At 33.8% G+C, this 19,862-nt stretch overlaps 1 protein-coding gene across 1 annotated transcript in view; it reads right to left on the minus strand.

Annotated features, from left to right (window-relative positions):
- Positions 1-1,182: 1,182 nt before the first annotated feature.
- Positions 1,183-19,862, minus strand: part of BARD1 (BRCA1 associated RING domain 1) — an 80,119-nt gene continuing 61,439 nt past the window's right edge. Inside the window, exons 10-11 of the mRNA XM_012756781.3 lie at positions 5,872-5,969; positions 1,183-4,477 (exon numbers count right to left, since the gene is read on the minus strand). Coding sequence (XP_012612235.2) covers positions 4,145-4,477; positions 5,872-5,969 — 431 coding nt within the window. The 3' untranslated portion in view covers positions 1,183-4,144. The remainder of the gene's footprint in view (positions 4,478-5,871; positions 5,970-19,862) is intronic.

The raw sequence follows: 19,862 nt of genomic DNA on the forward strand, positions 1-19,862 counted from the left end.
AGAGACTGTGCTGAATGATGCACATGTGCCCTTTCAACAATGTTGGGCCACATCAAATAATTTGTCACTTTATGGTCCCTGGATATAGGGACTTGTTTTCTTTCTTTCTTGTTTTTGTACTTTGCAAGGTTTCTACAGTACCTATGTAATGCTTTCATAAGCATAGTTGTTTAAAAACTCCAATGTTTACATCAGTAATATATAGAAAAAGACCTTTTTATTTCATTCATGGCAGAATATTTACATAACATTATTTTAGGCAGTAGGCAAATGGGAGGTGGGTTTGACGAACTCATAGTATTAATGAAAATATGAGTCTCACAAATTATGAACTAAAAATAGAATAGTTCAACCACCTTTTTTTAAGGGCTCAAGCAGAGATGGCAGAAGGGTTCAGGACACCATGCTGACAGAAGTTGCCCAAAGCTTTTTAAGGTACATGACTTACCTGTGGAGGCCTAAGCACTTTGATATCACCGTAAATATAGTCACGGGATGAAAGCAAAAAGCATGAAGTTTTACCTGAAAGGGCAGGAGAAGCTACATAGATGGGAAAACTTCACCAGTGTAGATGGAATGGTAAAAGTCAGAAGAAATTAGCCAGACAGGCCCAGCTCCAGTTGTTGCTCAGCTACTACCAGTGAAAGGAAGACAGGAGGCCAGCAGTGGGCCTGCGTGGGAGATAACAGCCAGGATCTCTGACTTGAGCTGTGCTACTTTCTCACGAGCTGCTTTTAGATGCACCTCTGTATGGTCCTGGAAGGTGACCCTGTGAATACCTAGTGTGCTCAGTGCTTCCATACATGTTCACATCCAGGTGAGACGGATAGTATTCTTCCCGCTTAATAACTGATGACGCAGGTTAAACTAGTAATAGGTTGACAAAGAAACCCAGGTGTGACTAACTTCGAAGCCTGTGGAGGATCCTTCTCAGACACTGGGCTGTTAGTCATTAGCCCTTTAAGTCAACTCAAAGTCAGAACAGGGCAGACTCCAGTGCTTTCCCCATTTCTTCCACACCACCCTTCCAATAGAAGCTTACAGGGATCAAATAGTGCACCTTGTGCCTTGGAAAGCTACACAAATAATCAACAATCCCTCATTCATAAGAGAGCACGCAGCTTAATTAGCCAGACATAAGACTTTTAGTTGACTAAAAACAATTAGAAGTGAACTGCTCCATCTTCATTTATTAGATAGTTTGACGTGCAAATCTTTGAAAATGGTTGACTTATAAAGTCAAACATTAAATTCATAATTTGTAGTTCCATCCATCTTCAAACAAAAATGTCTTTTAGTTATTAAATAAAATAAGCATTATTTCCTGGCACTTTAATGTGTTCTGATTAGCAAACAGAATAGACATTTGTGAGGTCCATGAACCTTTAGAACACAATTAACTCTTTTTCTATACTGACCCATGGAGGCAATGACAGCTAATGTGAACTCACCCCCACCTCTGAATCTTCTTATTCCCACAGTAAACATCAAACCCCCCAAAACATAATCTTCATCTATGCAGAGGTAACATCAAATTCACAAAACGGGCTCAAAAGAAATTGAGACATAAAATAAATGGCAAATTCTACCTACTAAAACTCAAGTATCTAACTCTTCAGTGAATCATCAAAATCCACACATACTGCTCCCTTATCCTTATTTCAGGCATAATTCTAATATACTTCCAATCTGGCTTCCATTTTTCAGCAAGTCAAAAGAAAAAAATTAAGAAACAATAAAGTATTACTAGAGATAGATAAATAGCTACAAGGTAGCAACTGTCAAGGGAAAAACGAAAAATGGGATATATGCAAACACAGCTAAAAAACAGCCATGAAAAATAATGTGGAAAAGCTCCCAACCCTCTGACTTTAACAGGACCAGGAAGGAATCACTGTGTAATTGATGCTCTCAATGAGTCCACACTATCAAAGTTACACTCTATTCAGAATAATTTATTTAAGGTAATAAAGTATCTAATGTACTTTAGAAATATTTCTATTTAAAATTAATTAAAAAGTGTTAGTGTCCAAAATGATATGTTTGTGTTAACTGATAAGGATTCCCCACAAGTCATGTTGAGTCTCATTATTCAACAGCACAGAATACTACAGATATATGGAAACACAAATAACTTTAATGATTTATGCTAAATAAAAAGGAAGTTTGAATCTATGATTGAAAAATGAAGCTAATTACATCTACATAGAAAGTAGTACAATCATAAATTTTAAGAGCTTAACATAAACCAAGTGCTACCAAAATAAATATTTAAAGAAACCAAAAGTGAAACTGCTTAATAGTGAGGGGGAACAATCACAAAGAGGGAGGGGGATAAACCAAGAAAATGAATGAAGAAAAATGAGCAAGAAACCCAAAAGGTGTTTTACAAACAGAAATTCAGATGCAAGAAACAGATACAAACCTTTCTAGGAATGTGACTTACGTGCCAATGGAAAGTGACTTAAAAGTCAGTTATAAATAAAAAATGACAACCAAAATCCCAGAGAACCTTAAATGATTTAATCCAGACATTATCTAACCCCTCAGATTTGTTTGGTGTTATGGTGTTCATCATTCTCCATCAGAATGAAATGTGGGACAAATACATTACTGGTTGTACAGAGTGTCAGCACTAATTCGCCCTGGAAGGTCAGGGTCAAAAGTATATTATTTTGTTCACACAATATATTTCTTTGTACGAAACATTAAGATGCCAAAGAAGGAATTAAAATAAAATGTATTTTGAAATGATAAACAGAATCTCAAACTTTCAAATAGGTGTTTCTTAAAATGTTGATTAACTTCACACTTCAGATTCTTGGTATTTTAAAATTAGGGATATTCTATGCCGGTGGTAGTCCAGCTGTCCTCTCTGCCAAAATGGCAGGTCCCACAGTGTCTCCTTCCTCAAGCCTTTAATATTGTAAGTATATTCAACTTCTAGGAAGGCCTTAAGAAAGAATTCTGGTTCTTAAAAAAATATTTTAAAATGATCTAATCTATCCTTGTCAATTCACAAGTGACAGCACTCAGACCAGAGTAAGCTTCCAGGTCTGGCCATTCCCGGGTGGTGTCCTGCCTACTATTCATGGCCTTAACTGTTTGGTGTTAGGAGTAAGCCCTTCCCACTCCTGCCTTGACCCTTAACTGTTATGGCCTTTTATGTGATGTGGCAAAAATTGGTTCTAAATCCAGTAATCTCCAACTTCTGCCTCCACGCCAACCTAAAAACTTTAAAACTTTAGAAAGGAAAAAATTAAGACCTTCAAAGAAATTATTTTAAAAATACCTAGCAAGGTCTACTAGAAAAACTGCTTCTTAATCTAATGTACTGACATTTGATTGACAATTTGCTAGACCGTTAAGACCTTCTAAGAAATACTGATATTAAAATGTGTTAGACAAAAATGCACTAAGTATATATACATATATAGTAAACACAGTTATAAATTAATAGTTAACAATAAGCAAATGTATATAACAAAAATATGTACCATGAGCCCAATGTTGATTTTCTCCACCAAAACACTATGTTAAGGTTTAAAGCATGATTTCTTGATTAATACATTAGAGAAAAAACAAGGACAAAAATGTAGGAACAGACACCCAAGTAAATTATAAAAAACAAAATAAACACAATGTAAACTAACAAATGCAGATGCGAGAACAATAGAAGAATTTAATACCTTTGGTGGCAACCAGGTCTCTTTTTTCATTGCAATAAAACTAAAATAAATTATTTGACAATACTCTCTGTCTACTAAAGAATGGCAGGAATTTTTGCTGGTGGCAGGTGTCAATTTTTTTCATCAAAGAATAGTAAAAGGCCCCTTGTATATTTAGCCAACAATCTGATATCATCTCATTAAAAATCTTTGATAGCTAATAATTTGAATAGAAAGACATGATGAATCAAAAAACATGCCAATTTAAAAAAGAAAAATCCTGCAATGCAATCCTAGTATCTAAATGGTAAACGCAAAGTGAATTCCTAATCTAGCATAAGATTTTTTTTTACTTCAAAGAAAAAATATGAATAACTCTACCTATTTGTAAAAATGTGAATGACCAAAAACAGCACAATGGCTGGGTTCTCATAGACTGTGCAAGTTCAATTTGAAATGTTCATCTGGTATAATATTCAGCTGTCAAGAGGGAGCAATTCAAAGGACATCACACAGTCTATAAACCAGCTTGAAGGAGCCATCCAGACTTTGCCCTGGCGAACCCTCTCTGGGCAATAATTAGATAAATCCTCATAGATGATATACTGTGTGCAGAAGCGCTGATCAGAATCAGGTTTGGCATGGTACGCGACTGTATTGATGGTCTGAGTCACATCACTGTCTGGCTTGGGCTTTCTACTGAGGATCTGGCCCCCTGCTGCAGTGACAAGCTTAATAAGGCTGTCCTTTGGGTGGTGTGTGAAGGTTCCCCCCAGATAGAAGTAGCATCCATCAAACAGCCTTGGCAACTGAAATAATAAGAAAAAAACATATGAAGGGCAGATTAAAATAAGTTTTAAATAAAAACACTGCATATGAATGAAGGAAATAAAATATAGGTTAAGTATCTCTTATCCGAAATGCCTGGGGGACCAGCAGTGTTTCAGATTTCAAATTTTTTCAGATTTTGGAATATTTGCATTCACATAATGAGCTATCTTGGGGATGAGACCCAATTCTAAACACAAAATTCATTTATGTTTCATATACACATAGCCTGAAGGTAGTTTTATACAACATTTTCAATAATTTTGTGTATGACACAAGGTTCTGACTGTGGCCTATCACATTAGCTTACATATGGAATTTTCCACTTGTGCTGTGGAAAATCAAAAAGTCTGATCAGAAACTCAAAAAGTTTCTGATTTTGGATTTCCAGATTAGGGATGTTCAACGTATAATAGTTATGAGCAGTTAAAAAGCTACTTAATGGGGTGCTAGGACAAGCTGTTTTTCAAGCTAACCAATTGGATCAAGAAAAATACTTATGCAAATAAAGGTTTCGCATTTATGATTTTTTTCCCTAAGATTCAGTTACCAACTTGGTTCCTTTTCACTCTAACAAAGCAAACAAACAAAAAAATCCAAAAACTATAAGTCAAACTTCTTTGATCAGGCTGCTTATGCATATTTGGTGGGACTTAAAGTCCCAAGAATACCTAAGGTATCTGAAATATGCTTCAGGGACACCAGACTGAACTTTATTAAATGGTAAGAGTAACATCTTTTCCATATACAGTTCTGCCCCTACGCATTCGCATTTGGGTCTCTACATAGCTACATATTATCAATCTAAGGTCTCCAGGAAAACCACGGTGGGAATGTGGCCTCCAGGGTTCCAGAGATGTATTCACTGGGGCACAAGAGATTAGGAAGCCATGGCTAGGGATCCAGCTATGAAACACACTTCTGTGCGCTCTACAGAAAGGAATTGTTTCACAATTCCCTTCTTTGAAAACTTTTGTCATTTCCAATATATTTCTATATATATCAACAGGATAATGGAATATTATCCATTAAAACTGCAATATGTGACCATAAAGACATATGGTAACTAAATCCGAGCAGCAGCTGTAAGTCTTCTTTCAAGCTACTTCCTGTATCTGAGATTTACCTCAGATTCTGAAAGGTTTATGGGAATGTTCAAGATGCCAAAAATCCATTAACAGTATGAAATTATTACCTTCTGGATTTTACTGCTCATTGTGATCATCTTTCAGAATCAAGTGCTGGCAATAAGCACAATTAAAATTTTAATCAGTCACCTGTACTTGTTGAAAGGGCAGAAGGAGTTTTTCCTGATGGTGATAACAACATTAAGTCATAATAAGAACAATGAAAGTAGTGTCAAAAGAAAAAATACCAGCTGTTCTCTGTTGAGCCTGCTTCTCTGCGGACCTTCAGGAATTTCATACTTTTCTTCCTGTACACATATTTTTCTTTGTAGACATGCTTTCACCCCTGACAAAAAACAAGGATAAAAGCAAAGGAAATAAGAAGTTAGCGTTATTTCTCTCTCAATAAAATTAAGCAATATGCTCAGAAGCTGTTTTTCCTCTCCATGGTTAGGTATTGTTTTGAAATAGAAGCCTTACTTTTATGCCAAAACAAAATATACTGAAACTAGTTTTTCCATATAAATTATAAGAAATCTTTCCTTCAGAGGATTAAGCAATTAGTACTAAACACTAACTGTAATTTTAATCTCCTTTCTGAAAAACCTAAACCAACATACTATTTCAAACATAGGATAGGGCGACTTCCGGGCCCCCCGCTCTTGGGGCCCCAGAACCTCGTCCAAAAATAAAAAAAAAAAAAAAAAAAAAGAAACAAACAGGATAAAAATTTACATTTTCACTTATAGCAATTACCAAAATGAAGGTGAATAAAAAGTCCATCATGAGTCCAGCCCAGAATAATCTAAACTGAACACTTATTATCTGCACTTCTCATTTTGGCAGTCATACATCTAATTCCTGTTAGACTATAAATGATCTGACAGTAAGGAAAATGCTTCAGTCCATAGCACCTGTCTCAGCTGGCTATACAATAGGGACTCAACAGTACTTGTTAAAATAAACAATAAGCAGAGCCTGGGGCATGTTTGGCATTTGATAGGTACACACTGAAGTTTGCCAGTATAAGATGATTTGATTGGGCTTCAGAGGGGGAAAAAAAGGCATTATTTTCATGGCTTGGATAAGTGTGTTCAGTTTCCAGTTAAAAAGCAAGAGCAATAGAGATAGCCCAGCCTGGCACTGTTTACAGTCATTCCACTAAGTGCCTCCTGGGTGGGGAAGCCCTGAGCAGGGCCATTGGCTGGTAGCCAGCACCAATTGTCCGGCTGAGCTCTAGAAATAATATGAGCCTTCAGGAATGCCCAGGACCAATCACAGATGGGAAGACACGGTCAACTTAAACTAGAAGCCACACCTTAGGATACTGGCCTGTCATCATCAACGGAGGGAATTGATGGCATGTATGTATATTTATCATGCTCCTGTTTTGATAGCATACAACTAAACTAAATTTGAGATCTGGAGTCAGATGACTTAGATACCCCAATTATTTGCTTTGAGATAATTGCTTAAACTCTTTGAGCCTCAGCTTCCTTGCCTACAGAAAGGAAAAATGAAAATAACAATACTATCTACTCCACAGGGCTCTTCTGGGTAAAATGCAAGAAGCATTCTAGAACTGGTTAGTATAATAAATTATCTTCATCGTAAAAACAAACTCTTCATACAATTTGCTATTTGTCTTTGAGATTATTTTGCTCAATAACCTAAGTTTTATCACTGAGGATAGAAATCATACATTATTCACTTATGCATTCTTCAGCATTTAATATACTCTTCCCATGGAACAGGAGCTTAATAGCAGAGGTTATTGGCAAAGTTGGGACAATAACTCAGGTGTCTTTACCCACTGTCTAGTGTTGTTAATACAAAGGAAAAAAGTTCTTATAAAATTCACTAAAGACATAAACGTTAAAGGAGTCTATCTATACAAATAAAAAAAACCCAGTACCTGTAAGAGTTCAATTACATTTCAAATTCTTAATTATTTTAAAGTAGTTTTAAATATCAAAACATCACATCCTATTATCACTTGATATCTAATGCCTTAAAACTTAACCAGAAACAATTTATGTTTGCATAAACATACACTTTTGATTGAGAATTAGTATCTATGTTGGAAATATACTGATTTAACAGTATTTTGGAAAACTCTTAAAAAATGTCAGTCACAAAATTTTGTCTAGCTAATTAATCATTACTTAACAACAGAATGACCCCAATGCAGGAGAAGAACCACTACTTGCCTTGAAACTATGCATAAGCCTTTAAAAAGGGCTCCTTTCTGAACTGAAAGGTGGCCCCAAACCAATAGCTAATCTGCTACAAATACCAGAACTGTCTCAGTATTGCATTTGATATAAACTATGATTCATTTGTGTATAAGTAAAAGGCCTCTGGACTTGTAATAATTAGCTTGAAAGCAAAAAACCTAATACTTTACAAGAGTTGGTAATGGTCTGCTTTAGACTAATCCAGTCTTTATGACATAACCATTTTTAAACTTTCTTCTCTATTACCCCCAACTACCATAATAATAAAACTTCATCTCTGGCTTACATAAATCAATCTGCAGAACTTGGAGTAAGAGACAGAACTGAAAAAATTGGTACCTTTTAATTTTGCAAGCATATTTGTAATTATACTTATGTTTTAAAGATACTAAGGATGCCACTGAGACAATCTCAAGTCATAGCATATAAAGGCAAAGGAAACTCCTTATTCTTGTCCAGAAATTTGAAGAACTTGCTATGACTTAAATTTGTTACAAAGTCAATTAAGGAACAAAGGTCTAGAGCTACAGACAACAAGAAAAGATTCATGTTTCCAGATTCAGCTTTTCCCTCTCTTTCAACTGGAAATGGTAATAACCTTTTGAAGAAGAACAAATATGGGAGCAGATTTGATTGTCAGAAAGATAAAGAAGAAAAATATTCTTTTACATTCCACATTTTTTCAAATATGTAAAAAGCAAAAATAACTGTTTTTTAAGTAAAAATATCTGAATGCAAAGTTGTTTTTGAAAACAATGTTGGACCAATCTATCTTAAATCTAAAAAAAATCTGGCAATCAAATGTTCTGGAAGTATTAATGATTTAGATGTAACAGTGAAGTGATTAAAAATATTAGTAAGGGCCAGGTATGATGGCTCACGCCTGTAATCGTAGCACTCTGGGAGGCTAAGGTGGGAGGATCACTCAAGGTCAGGAGTTTGAAGCCAGCCTGAGAAGAGCGAGACCCCGTATCTACTAAAAATAGAAAGAAATTAATTGGCCAACTAAAAATATATAGAAAAAATTAGTCGGGCATGGTGGTGCATGCCTGTAGTCCTAGCTACTCAGGAGGCTGAGGCAGAAGGATTGCTTGAGCCCAGGAATTTGAGGTTGCTGTGAGCTAGGCTGATGCCACAGCACTCTAGCCCGGGCAACAAAGTGAGACTCTGTCTAAACAAATATATATTTTAGTAAGGCAAGAAATAGTACAAAATCAGGCTTTTAGTTCTTAATATTCCTGGTATTGAACAAAAATAAAATACAATTATTAAATATTAAAATGAAAAGTAGAATATCATTAAGAAAACATAGAATATCAACATGTTTTATTGTTGCTTCCCTGGGCAGAAATGAGTAGAATCTGAGGAGAATTTGTTTGGTTTTAGCAAGCTTATTTTTCTTACACCTATAAATCCTCTAAGACAAAACTCTCTTCTCATAAATGGTCTTTAGTGGAGAATGATAGCAATATCATTTTATAGAAACTGTGAATACTATGTTAGCTAATATTCATCCTATGAGCAGAATACAACGTTATAGGCCAAATGTGTAAACACTGTCCAGTGCTCTGAAAACTTTAATTTTCTGATTTAAAATAATCACAATCACAAGTCCTCACCAAAACCAAATGAATGTTAAAATCACACACCATTATTTTCTAGTTAAAGGAGAAAACAGAAAAACAAAATCTTTAAAGCCCACTTTATTTTATTCCATTTTCCTTTTCTAACTTTAAAGGACCAAGGATACAATTGTTTGTTCTAAGACCCTGATAAAAATTACTTTGTTAACAGCTACTATCTATGTAGTAAAGTACTTGTATTCTTCCCTAAGTCCAGCAAGACTGGTACAGTCAACGGTCATCATTTGCAGTATTATGTTCTAAAAAGATGTGTGAACAGTGAATTAGTGAATAATAAACCATTGCTCCTGGAGGAAATACAGGGTTAGGTTCCTGTAAGCCTCTGTTCCCAACATTTTCATCAGTTGATCAATACTTAACCTTGTTTTATATATTTTTTTGTTTAAAGACACCTTATTTATTATACATTGTTGATTAACATTAAACTCGGGGCCAAAAGCATTGCACTCCAGGCCTTAACAAAATTTATCTAACACCAGTATTTTCTCTAAAAGGCGCATTACAGTCTTCTTGAGCTTAGGAACACTACCCAACACTTCAGCACAATATTTACAAGCCATTTTAAACAAATGAAACCAATGACAAAAAAAAACACACAACACAAAAATGCAAAAAAAAATGGAAGTAATAGACCATGAAAGGGAAATACTTGTTTACAGTATGAGAGCTGAAAAGAGGAGGCAACCAACCACTTTGTTTGACCTCAGCTGGGAACTATGTTCATCGGGTAACTCAAATTTTTCGCTACTCTGCACATGTCTACAAAAGTGTTGTTGAGTATTGATTTGGGAGTTACAAAAAAAAAGAAATTTAGCAACTAATAAGCACATTCACAAATACAGAATGTACAATAATGAAGATTTACTGTATGTTATTTCCATTTCAGGGAGGGAACTGATATGCAAAGAAGTTAATCTGCCTAAAGACATCAGCTATTAAGTGGCAGAATGGGAATTTGAACCCAAGTCAGCTTAGTTTCCTAGAGCCTGTGTATTTTACACTAAAATATAACTTTCTGATACACAAGATAAACTGTGGACTCTAAAGGCATGATGTGAATATGTCAAATGCTTTAAAGCTGCTTTAACTGAGTATTCCTAGATGTTGCTTAATACATAAAAGTCAGAAAATTTTAACGACCACTCCATCTCGACAAAAATAGGGTTCATCAAGAGACTGAGTCTTTCTGAACTTGGGACTGTTAATGCATATTCAAATTCAACACTCAAGTTGGAGACATTGTAATTTCCTATCCTGTGATTCTTAATTTGTTAGTTTTGCCTGTGTTTCAGTGCTTGTCTCTCTCTCCACCATTGTTTTTAATATCAAAATCATACTTATTCCAGTTTCTAAGCTGAATTTCTGAATCCGGTTATTCTCACCAACTTACCATAAATGTTCTATGAAAACTGTTGTTCTTTGCATGTAATAAAAATTATATTTTAGAAATAATATAAATTTTAATAAATGCTCACTGAGGAAAAGACTATCTTTCTGATAAAGTTAATATTAACTTTACTGTATATTGAAAATGAGAATCAAAATAAAATTTTTGACTAGGTAAAAATATCATATTAGAAACATTGACAGTGTGCTGGTCCTATGTCATATGCTATTTCCATATTATATACCAACCCAAAAAACATTAGCAACCCAGTGACTTAAACTCATTACTTTACATGTAAATTATTCTTCCTACTTTTTTAATCACTTAAGCATGTATAATAGCTCCCTTCCTAAATCTGTTTCCCAATGATATTTGTAGAACATTCACAACAGTTTATCTTTAGATGAATGGATATGCCAGCATATAAAGCCAAAGATCAAACACTGAACACTCCTATGATACCTACTGTATGTATCAGTGAGTGGCTAAGTACTAATTACTGAAATAAGTAAATGGGCTGTGTTTATGGTGGCTGCTTGTCTATTTTATGGGTTTATTTGACTGATTATTCAAATTTTCAAAAGAAACATATTAAAAGGGTATTTGTTGCTCCTCGACAATGTGCTGGCAGCATTAGTCAAGTCAATCAGAATCTAGCCTTAATAGATACTGGAGTTCAAGAGAAATGAGATGGCAAACACCCAAAGGACAGCATGGAACGTCCATGGGAAGGAAGGAACTACTGCATTTATAGTGTATGTTTCATTCATAAAATTTTCAGCTCCATAGCAGTTGTTCAGTAAATTTCTGTAAAGTAAGGCAGAAAAATTGAATGCTCTAATCACAGTTATTAAGCTGAGCAAATTCATTCCTCTGATATTCTCTTATACCAAGTAACAATGTGCTAACTCCTTATGCCACCTAATATCAATGAAAGAAAGGAAAAAAAAATAGCACTTTTTTCCCTCCTGAAAACTAAGGAATAGTTTTCAGGTCTATAACAACATATTTAAACGTGACAAAGTATTTTGTTAAAGTTGCTATTATAGCATAGAAAAGCTCAAGAATTTTTTAAAAGCTAGGCGTGACATCTGCACTGAGGATTGTGACTCAAATGCACAAAAGGGCCGAATAGATTATATGAATGTTTGAGGAACCTGGTGTGAAGTGGTAGAAGGTTGTAGAGACTGTAAGAAACAGGAAAATGTACATCATATCTAAAGACATAAAAATTATGCCGTTATGTTAGACAAAACCACATAAATCCTAACAGTCTTCAGACTGCCAACCTCAAACTCCTGATACTTTGGCTAATCAATCTCTTCACTTTATAGATAAGGGAACTTAAGTCCTAAGGTATCCTCCAACTCCTAGATTCGGTTTATTTTGTTGTTGTTAATCTTTATTCTTAAGTTGTAAAAAAAAAACAAAAAAAAACAAAGCATCTCTATTCATATTTAATATATTGTACTTCCCTTACAATAAATCACATTATTACTTAATAGACAATTAAGTAGGAGGACAGTTTTAAGAGATTAGCCAAAAAATATACCAAATGGTAAAATCTGGTTACTACCCTGGAGTGGGGAGATATTGTGGGGGAAAAGAATGCATTTGGTTTTGTCTTCAGTATGTGAATGAGTTTATTTGATCTGACTGATGCCAAAGTTGCTACTCTCTAAATTGGACCATAAGTTTCGGAATGAAGACCACACTTCTCAGAAGACATTGACCATAACTACAAATTCATATCAACTTCCCAGTGAACCTCTTGGGATAAACCAACTGAACTGATTTATTGAAAAGTAAAACAATAAGAATGAAATAACTTTAAAAAAAACTTTCAAAGAGGGAGGTGGATGATAGGAGGTTGTTTGGTGGGTACATTGTGTAGGGATGACCTGAAGACCCTGATTTCCCCACAATGCAATGCATCAATGTAGCAAAATTGCACTTGTACCCCTTGAATATATACAAACAAAAGATTTTAAAAATAAAGAAAACAAACTTTCAGCAATTTAAATGGTGATACATTAACATCATCAATGAAATGCAGGAATCTACCAGCCAAACATTGCCTAATTAATAAGCCTAAATAACGGATGGTAGTTTAAGGTTTTATTTGCTATTTGATATTTATAATAAATCATTACTAAAGCCCATAACTATTCCAACATCTGTCACTAAGACAATTCAATAGAAAAGATGGACTCTTATTCTCCCTTTTGAAGGAAAAAAAAGCAAATAAAACACCACATTTTAGTTAGCTTTCTTAACTAATAATTTCCAAACTGAAATGACTATACATGAATAAGTTATTTATGTAAACAAAGATTTCTGAATATGCTAGAATGATGCATACTTGAAAATGTGTCAAGACCCTATACTTATAAAATGTATGCTTTATTTCATCTTTCTTTTCACATATTCTATTATAGTTTAAGATTTTGACTGAAGGTCTCACTTTGCAAAAATAAATGGATGGCCTACCTATCCATTAAACTAAGGAATTCTTTTAGTCCAGGTGTATTCCTGATCATTCCTACCATTTCATGCAAGCTTTCTTTTTGCCCTGAGATCTTATTACTTTTTATATATAGGTAAGTAGCCCAATTCCCAAAGTACTACTGAACCCAAAGTCATTAACTCAAAGTCATTAAGGTAGCTCTAGGTAACTTGGGAAAGCCTGGAATTTTTGCATACTAATGCAGCTTATAAATTCCTGGGCTACAACAATTTTTTATAAAGAAACTTGTACTATACAGAAAGATATTCCTTTATTCTAAATCACTAGTAACACCACTATTGCCTCCTACTTCATGAAACCATATATATAGATCAATGGATGTATATTTTCATTTTAGCTCCATGAACATGGATAGTGTTCACAGATTCATATTAAATTTAGTCGCTTTTCCTAGTTTCAGAAGAAAAAAAAAGGATCATACAAATGAGAGGGAGTAGGAAAAAAGGGATTCCTGAATCCATAGCTGCATACAGATGATTAGAGATGACAATGAAGATGAAAGAAAGCTTTAAAATGGAGATCTGTGAAATGTCCAAAGGGTCGTGGGAGGGAGAGAAAATTAACTCTGCATGGAAGGTCATTCATAGAATTTCCTCACTCTCTTCAAAAGCCAGAGCCATAAATGAATCCATATTTTAAAGAACTATTATTCTTCTGGAGCTACTGGCTATTTGTAACTGAAATAGCACTAAAAATCAGAATTAAATATCATCTTAGTCAACACCAAATTTCCTTTAAAAAAATTAAAATACAGAATCAGTGGTATTTTTAATATCATAGTGATATATCACTATTGTATGTCAAAACAAAAGTCCTAATAAATATGTCATTAGATCCAAACTAGGAATTTATGTCACTCAAGATAACACCATATAACCAAAATAAATATTGAGAAATTTCTCTTCTGATTCTATTAAAATCAACACCCAGGTTTTAAAAGCAAAACAACTTTTTTGCAAATGCTTTTATATTAGGCTTTTTAATCAAGTAGAAAATACGATAACACTAAACTTTAGAAAAAAAGAGAAATCACAATAGAAAACTCTCTACAACAATGACAAAAAATGGAAATACAATTAACTTATACTATCAATGCAGTTTTTGAAAAATCAGATGGCAAGTAAAATAGGGAAATGAGCCCAGCATATCAAATTCCATGACAAAGAGTGAAAAGAAAATGAAATAAACGCTGGAAATATAAAATTTTCATGCTAAATGTTCCCATCCAGATTTGAGATATCCCAGGAAATACTGTCACAGATCATTAGATTGTGTGATTCTATATAAGTATCATTTATAAATTATTTATTTGGGGCTACTTTTTAAGCTAATATTGTAGCCATAAGCATATTTATATATAAAAACACATTTTTTCACGATTATATGATAAATTTATTTCATTTATTGCATATTGAGAAGCAGGTCAAATTCTCTCACAAAAATATATGATTATACCATAAAATTTTCTCAGGCAAAACTTGGGTATCAACTCTAAGACTGTGTATTATGAATAATAATATTAAAATTAAAATACTTTACCTTGGTGTAGGTTAAAGACCAAACTCAGTCTAATGTCCAAAAACTCTCACAAAAAATGGAAAATTCATGCTCTGAGCTCTTTTGTAGTAATATATTAGAAGTTCAAATGTTTATGTAAAAATTTCTGTTCTCATTAGGACAATCACCATATTAAAACATATTTGCTAGATCTATATAACTGGTGTCTCCAATGGGAGAAATACACACATGCAGGTTCTAATTCCCCTGATTAAGATCAAACCCCTTACTTAACCAATTAATCTTTGGAAAACACTAAAATAAAAATATATTTTCTAATTATTATTAGAGCTTGAAAAACTGTATTTATTCCTATAGAATTTGAAATTGATTAATAGGAAAACATTGCCTTTAAAACCATTACAAACATATAGGCCTCTTCAGTAACCCAACAATCCACCACTGTTTTGGTTTCTTTTGATTATTTTTTACTCATACGCATTCACACATTTACATATTGTTTAAAGTGAAGATATAATTGTTTTATGCTTTTTAAAAACTTAAACAATCCTTGTTGGGGGTTGTGGCTCATGCCTGTAATCCCAGCATTTTGGGAGGTTGAGGTGGGATGATAATTTGAGGCCAGAAGTTTGAGACCAGCCTGAGCAACATAGCAAGATCCCATCTCTACAACAATGAAAAAATTATACAGGTGTTGTGGCACATGCCTATAGTCCCAGCTACTTAGGAGGCTAAGGGCAGGGGGATTGCTCAAGCCCAGGAATTCAAGGTTGCAGTGAGCTATGATGACACCACCATACTTTAGCCTGGGCAACAGCGTGAAAGCCTATCTCAAAAAAAGGGAAATTTAAACAATTCTGTTTTTGAGAATATTTTTGTCTTAATATTTATCATATAAAAATATAAACTTTTTTTCAGACAATATCTTCAAGCATTCTAGAACTTTCTTAATCCTCTCATATTTATGTTATTCTCCCTACTCTTGCTACTAGAAATAACAATGCCAATACTTTTGTCTCTCATCTGTCTTACTTGCTTAGGGTAAATCCTCATAGTAGGAATCCTGGAACAAAGGATGTTGTTTTTTTTTTTCCTTGGAGGATCTTTGCTGGAGGACTTCTATAAGCATGAAGTTGTCTAATCAATATGTGTTTACAGAAATGCTTTGGTACATACATTTGTTATTCCGATGATTAGCAAAAGTTTGAATAGAATAAAAATTGCATTTATTTTCAAAATTCCACAGCACTGTCAGTATAGATTTAAAAAGTATATTTTAAGGATGAATTTGTTAGCTTGATTATAAGGTTATTTATAAATGATGATACAATAATTGCCTTTTAGGGTCTACCTCTCTTCAAGGAAAACAAAAAACAAACGAACACCCTATTTGGCCCTTCCCCATCTCACAGAAAAAGTCCAATGTAAAACGCTTGGCACAATCCTCCAGCAATTCCCTTAGGAGCTGGGGACTTCTAAAACTTCTACAGCTGCAATTTTATTTAAACTAAAATGAGAGTGGGAAAGAGGGAGAGATTATTAAAGAAAAGATGACAGCCATCTGCTCTCCCCTTCACAATGAAGTGAGAAATGAGGATACAGAATTAAATTTTCTTATAAAGAAGTTAGAGTAGGAAATACTTTGAAAGCTGTATACTAAAAGAAAAGGTCAGTAAAAATATTTTCTTATCGAAGGCTAGTATGCATCTTTAGCATGCAATTTCATCTTTTTCATACTCTAAGACATTAATAAAATGACTAATTTATACATCTTATACTCTTTCATTCTAGTCCCCTCTTTAATTACCAAAATTTACCCTTGTAATGAGAGTGGTTATTAATTGCCTGTGTAGAATGAGCACCCAAACTAGCAGCACCAAAGCAGAGTCCAAGCCACAAATTTGATCTTGAAGAAGAAACTTTTCCCATCTATAACCCTTATTTCTATAAAATATAAGATAAATACCATTCGGTAAAATATTTGTAAAATAAATATGATGAGACAGATTGGCTGGTCTGCACAATTATGGCCTATTCTCAGAATCTTCATGCTAAGTCCATTAACTGTGGCATTGTAAGATACTCTATATATACAATGTAGGAAAATAGATATCAAACGATTAAGATAAAATGCTTTTGAACAGAAAACTTCCACTGGATCCAAATTCTTTTTGTTAAATTTGTAAAATAAGTCAATTATCTACAGAGAAAATTTAGAATAAAATTCCTCTTGAATCTCTTTGGTTTATCGAAATTCTCATAAAATGTTTAAAGTTTCTTAATAGTTAATCCAGTAAAGCTTTTATCCACCAAGCTAATGGACAGACTCAAACATAAAGTCATAAATCTTTACACATAATTTTGAAAGCTTTGGTCTACCTCATCTTTTTATAATATAAATGGTTTCAAATAGTTTCGAATGGCTCTGAAACAATTTTTAAAATCAAACTGAGCCAGACACAGTGACACACGCCTGTATTCCCAGCTACTCAGGAGGCTGAGATAGGATAGCTTGAGCCCAGGAGTTCAAGTCCAGCCTCGGCAACATAGCGAAATCCCATCTCTTTAAAAAATAAAAGCAAACAAAAAACACTGAGATACTTGACACTGAGAACAATATAGAAACTGTGAGAAATATATATTAGGAAAGAAGGTATTATAAAGTTCTTGCCTTCTTTTTACAAACTCAGTAATTATTTAAAGGGATTGCCTCAAACTCTGAATCTGTATCTTTTTGGACTCTATAAGTCAACATGTTGACTCTAAGTCAACATCCAGCTACAGAGTAAATTAATAATTAAGATCTTGATAAATCAAGCATTCTACCATAAAACCTCCAAAGCACAAAGCCATTATTTAAAACTAATTTTAATCCATCAATTGCTTCTTAAAAAGAAAGTTTCATTAAATATATCCACTATTCTTTTTTAACTTAACTTTTTAAAATAATTTTAGTCACAGGAGGTTGCAAAGAAATATAAAAAGAAGCCCCACACACCTTTCCTCTAGTGTCCAATGTTAACATCTTACACAATTATAAAAATACCAACAAACTGACATCGATACAATCCACAGAGCTTATTTGGAATTCGCTAGTTACACACACCATGTGTGTGCATGCGCACGCGCAGATCTACATAATTTGATCATGTGTAGCCTGGTGTAACGTAACTACTACTATGATCAAGATACTCTTTGTGTAGCCACAGAAACAATCAATAGAGTGAATAGACAACCTACAGAATGAAAGAAATTGTTTATATGCTATACATCCAATAAAGGACTGGTAACCAGAATCTACAAAGAACTCAAGCAAATCACCAAGGGAAAAAAAAAAAACATCAAACAACCCCATTAAAAAGTGGGCAAAAGGCATGAAAGAAACTTTTCAAAAGAAGATAAACTAATGGCCAACAAACATAAAAAAATGCTCAATGTCTCTAATCATGAGGAAAATGAAAATCAAAACCACAATGAGCTATAACCTAAACTCCAGTGAGAATGGCTGTTATCAAAAAAATCCCCAAACAACAAACAAAAGTTGGCTAGGATATGAAGAGATAGGAAGACTTAGAGACTGTTGGCAGGACTGCAAACTGGTACAACCTCTATGGAAAGTAATATGGAAATATCTTAAAGAACTAAAAGTAGACCTACCATTTAATCCAGCAATCTCACCACTGGGTATTTACCCAAAGGAAAAAAGGATACTTTATAAAACAGATACCTGCATCCAAATGTTTATAGCAGCACAATTGGAAAGATGTGGAAACAACCCAAGTGCCCATCAAAACATGAGTGGATTAATAAAATGTGGTATATGTATACATGGAGTTACTACTCAGCTATAAAAAAGATGATAAACTAATACCCTCTTATATTAACCTGGATGGAACTAGAGACCATTCTAAGTGAAGTCATAAGAATCAAAAAACAAACACCACATGTATTCACTATTAAATTGGAACTTATCAATCAACACTTATGTGCACACATGGAAATAAAATTCATCAGAAATCAAGCAGATGGGAGGGGAGAGGAGAGAATGAGTAAATTCACACCTAAAAGGTACAATGCACACTATGTGGGTGATGAGTACACTTACAACTTCAACTCAAACTGTACAAAAGCAATTTATGTAACCAAAACATTTGTATCCCCATAGTACTCTGAAATGAAGTAAAATAAAATAAAATAACTCAACTGTATCATTTCAAGACTCCCTGTGTCACTCTTTTGTGGCCACTAATCTTTCCTCAACAATTAGTTAACAAAAAAAGTTAATCCGCTGCCCTATTTTAGCCATGATATCAAAAGTAGATACTTAGGCTATTGAGGAGTAGAAAATAACCGTGTATAAGCTTTCTTTTTGTCTCAAGTCCCAAGTGAATCCCAGGATAAGAGAAGAAAACAAGTGACAGTAGGGAAGGTGAAAGGCAGCACTGAAGGTGGTAGGGTTTGACTACCAGCAAGAAGAGGGAAGCAGGGACATATTTTCAGTGGAGGTTGAGACAGCTGGAATCAGATAGTACAAGGCAGTCTAAAATTTTCAACATCTTCCTAAAAATACTGAATTAACTAAGAGACCAAAAAGGTGTTATACAGGTAATATTTTAGAAATCATAAACAGAAAGAATAAACTACTTCCATTTCATAGACCTGTCACACAGTATATTTAAAACATGCATTTATAAAATTAAATATATCATTTAACATTAATATGGATTGCTTAAAGTCAAAAGTATACTAAGTACTCCATTTACTCTTTATTAAAATAGTTGGTATTATAGGAAAAAAGAACTATAAAGCCAGGAAATATTTGTAAATGTCTACTAACATCTAAATGATGCCATTAGTATAAAAAAAAATTTTAAAATGCAGTGACCAACCAGAGATAAAAAAGTTAACATAAGTTCCTTAAATAATT

The sequence above is a fragment of the Microcebus murinus genome, chromosome 8 (genome assembly GCF_040939455.1).
Source record: "Microcebus murinus isolate Inina chromosome 8, M.murinus_Inina_mat1.0, whole genome shotgun sequence".
In the NCBI taxonomy this organism is placed as follows: domain Eukaryota; kingdom Metazoa; phylum Chordata; class Mammalia; order Primates; family Cheirogaleidae; genus Microcebus; species Microcebus murinus.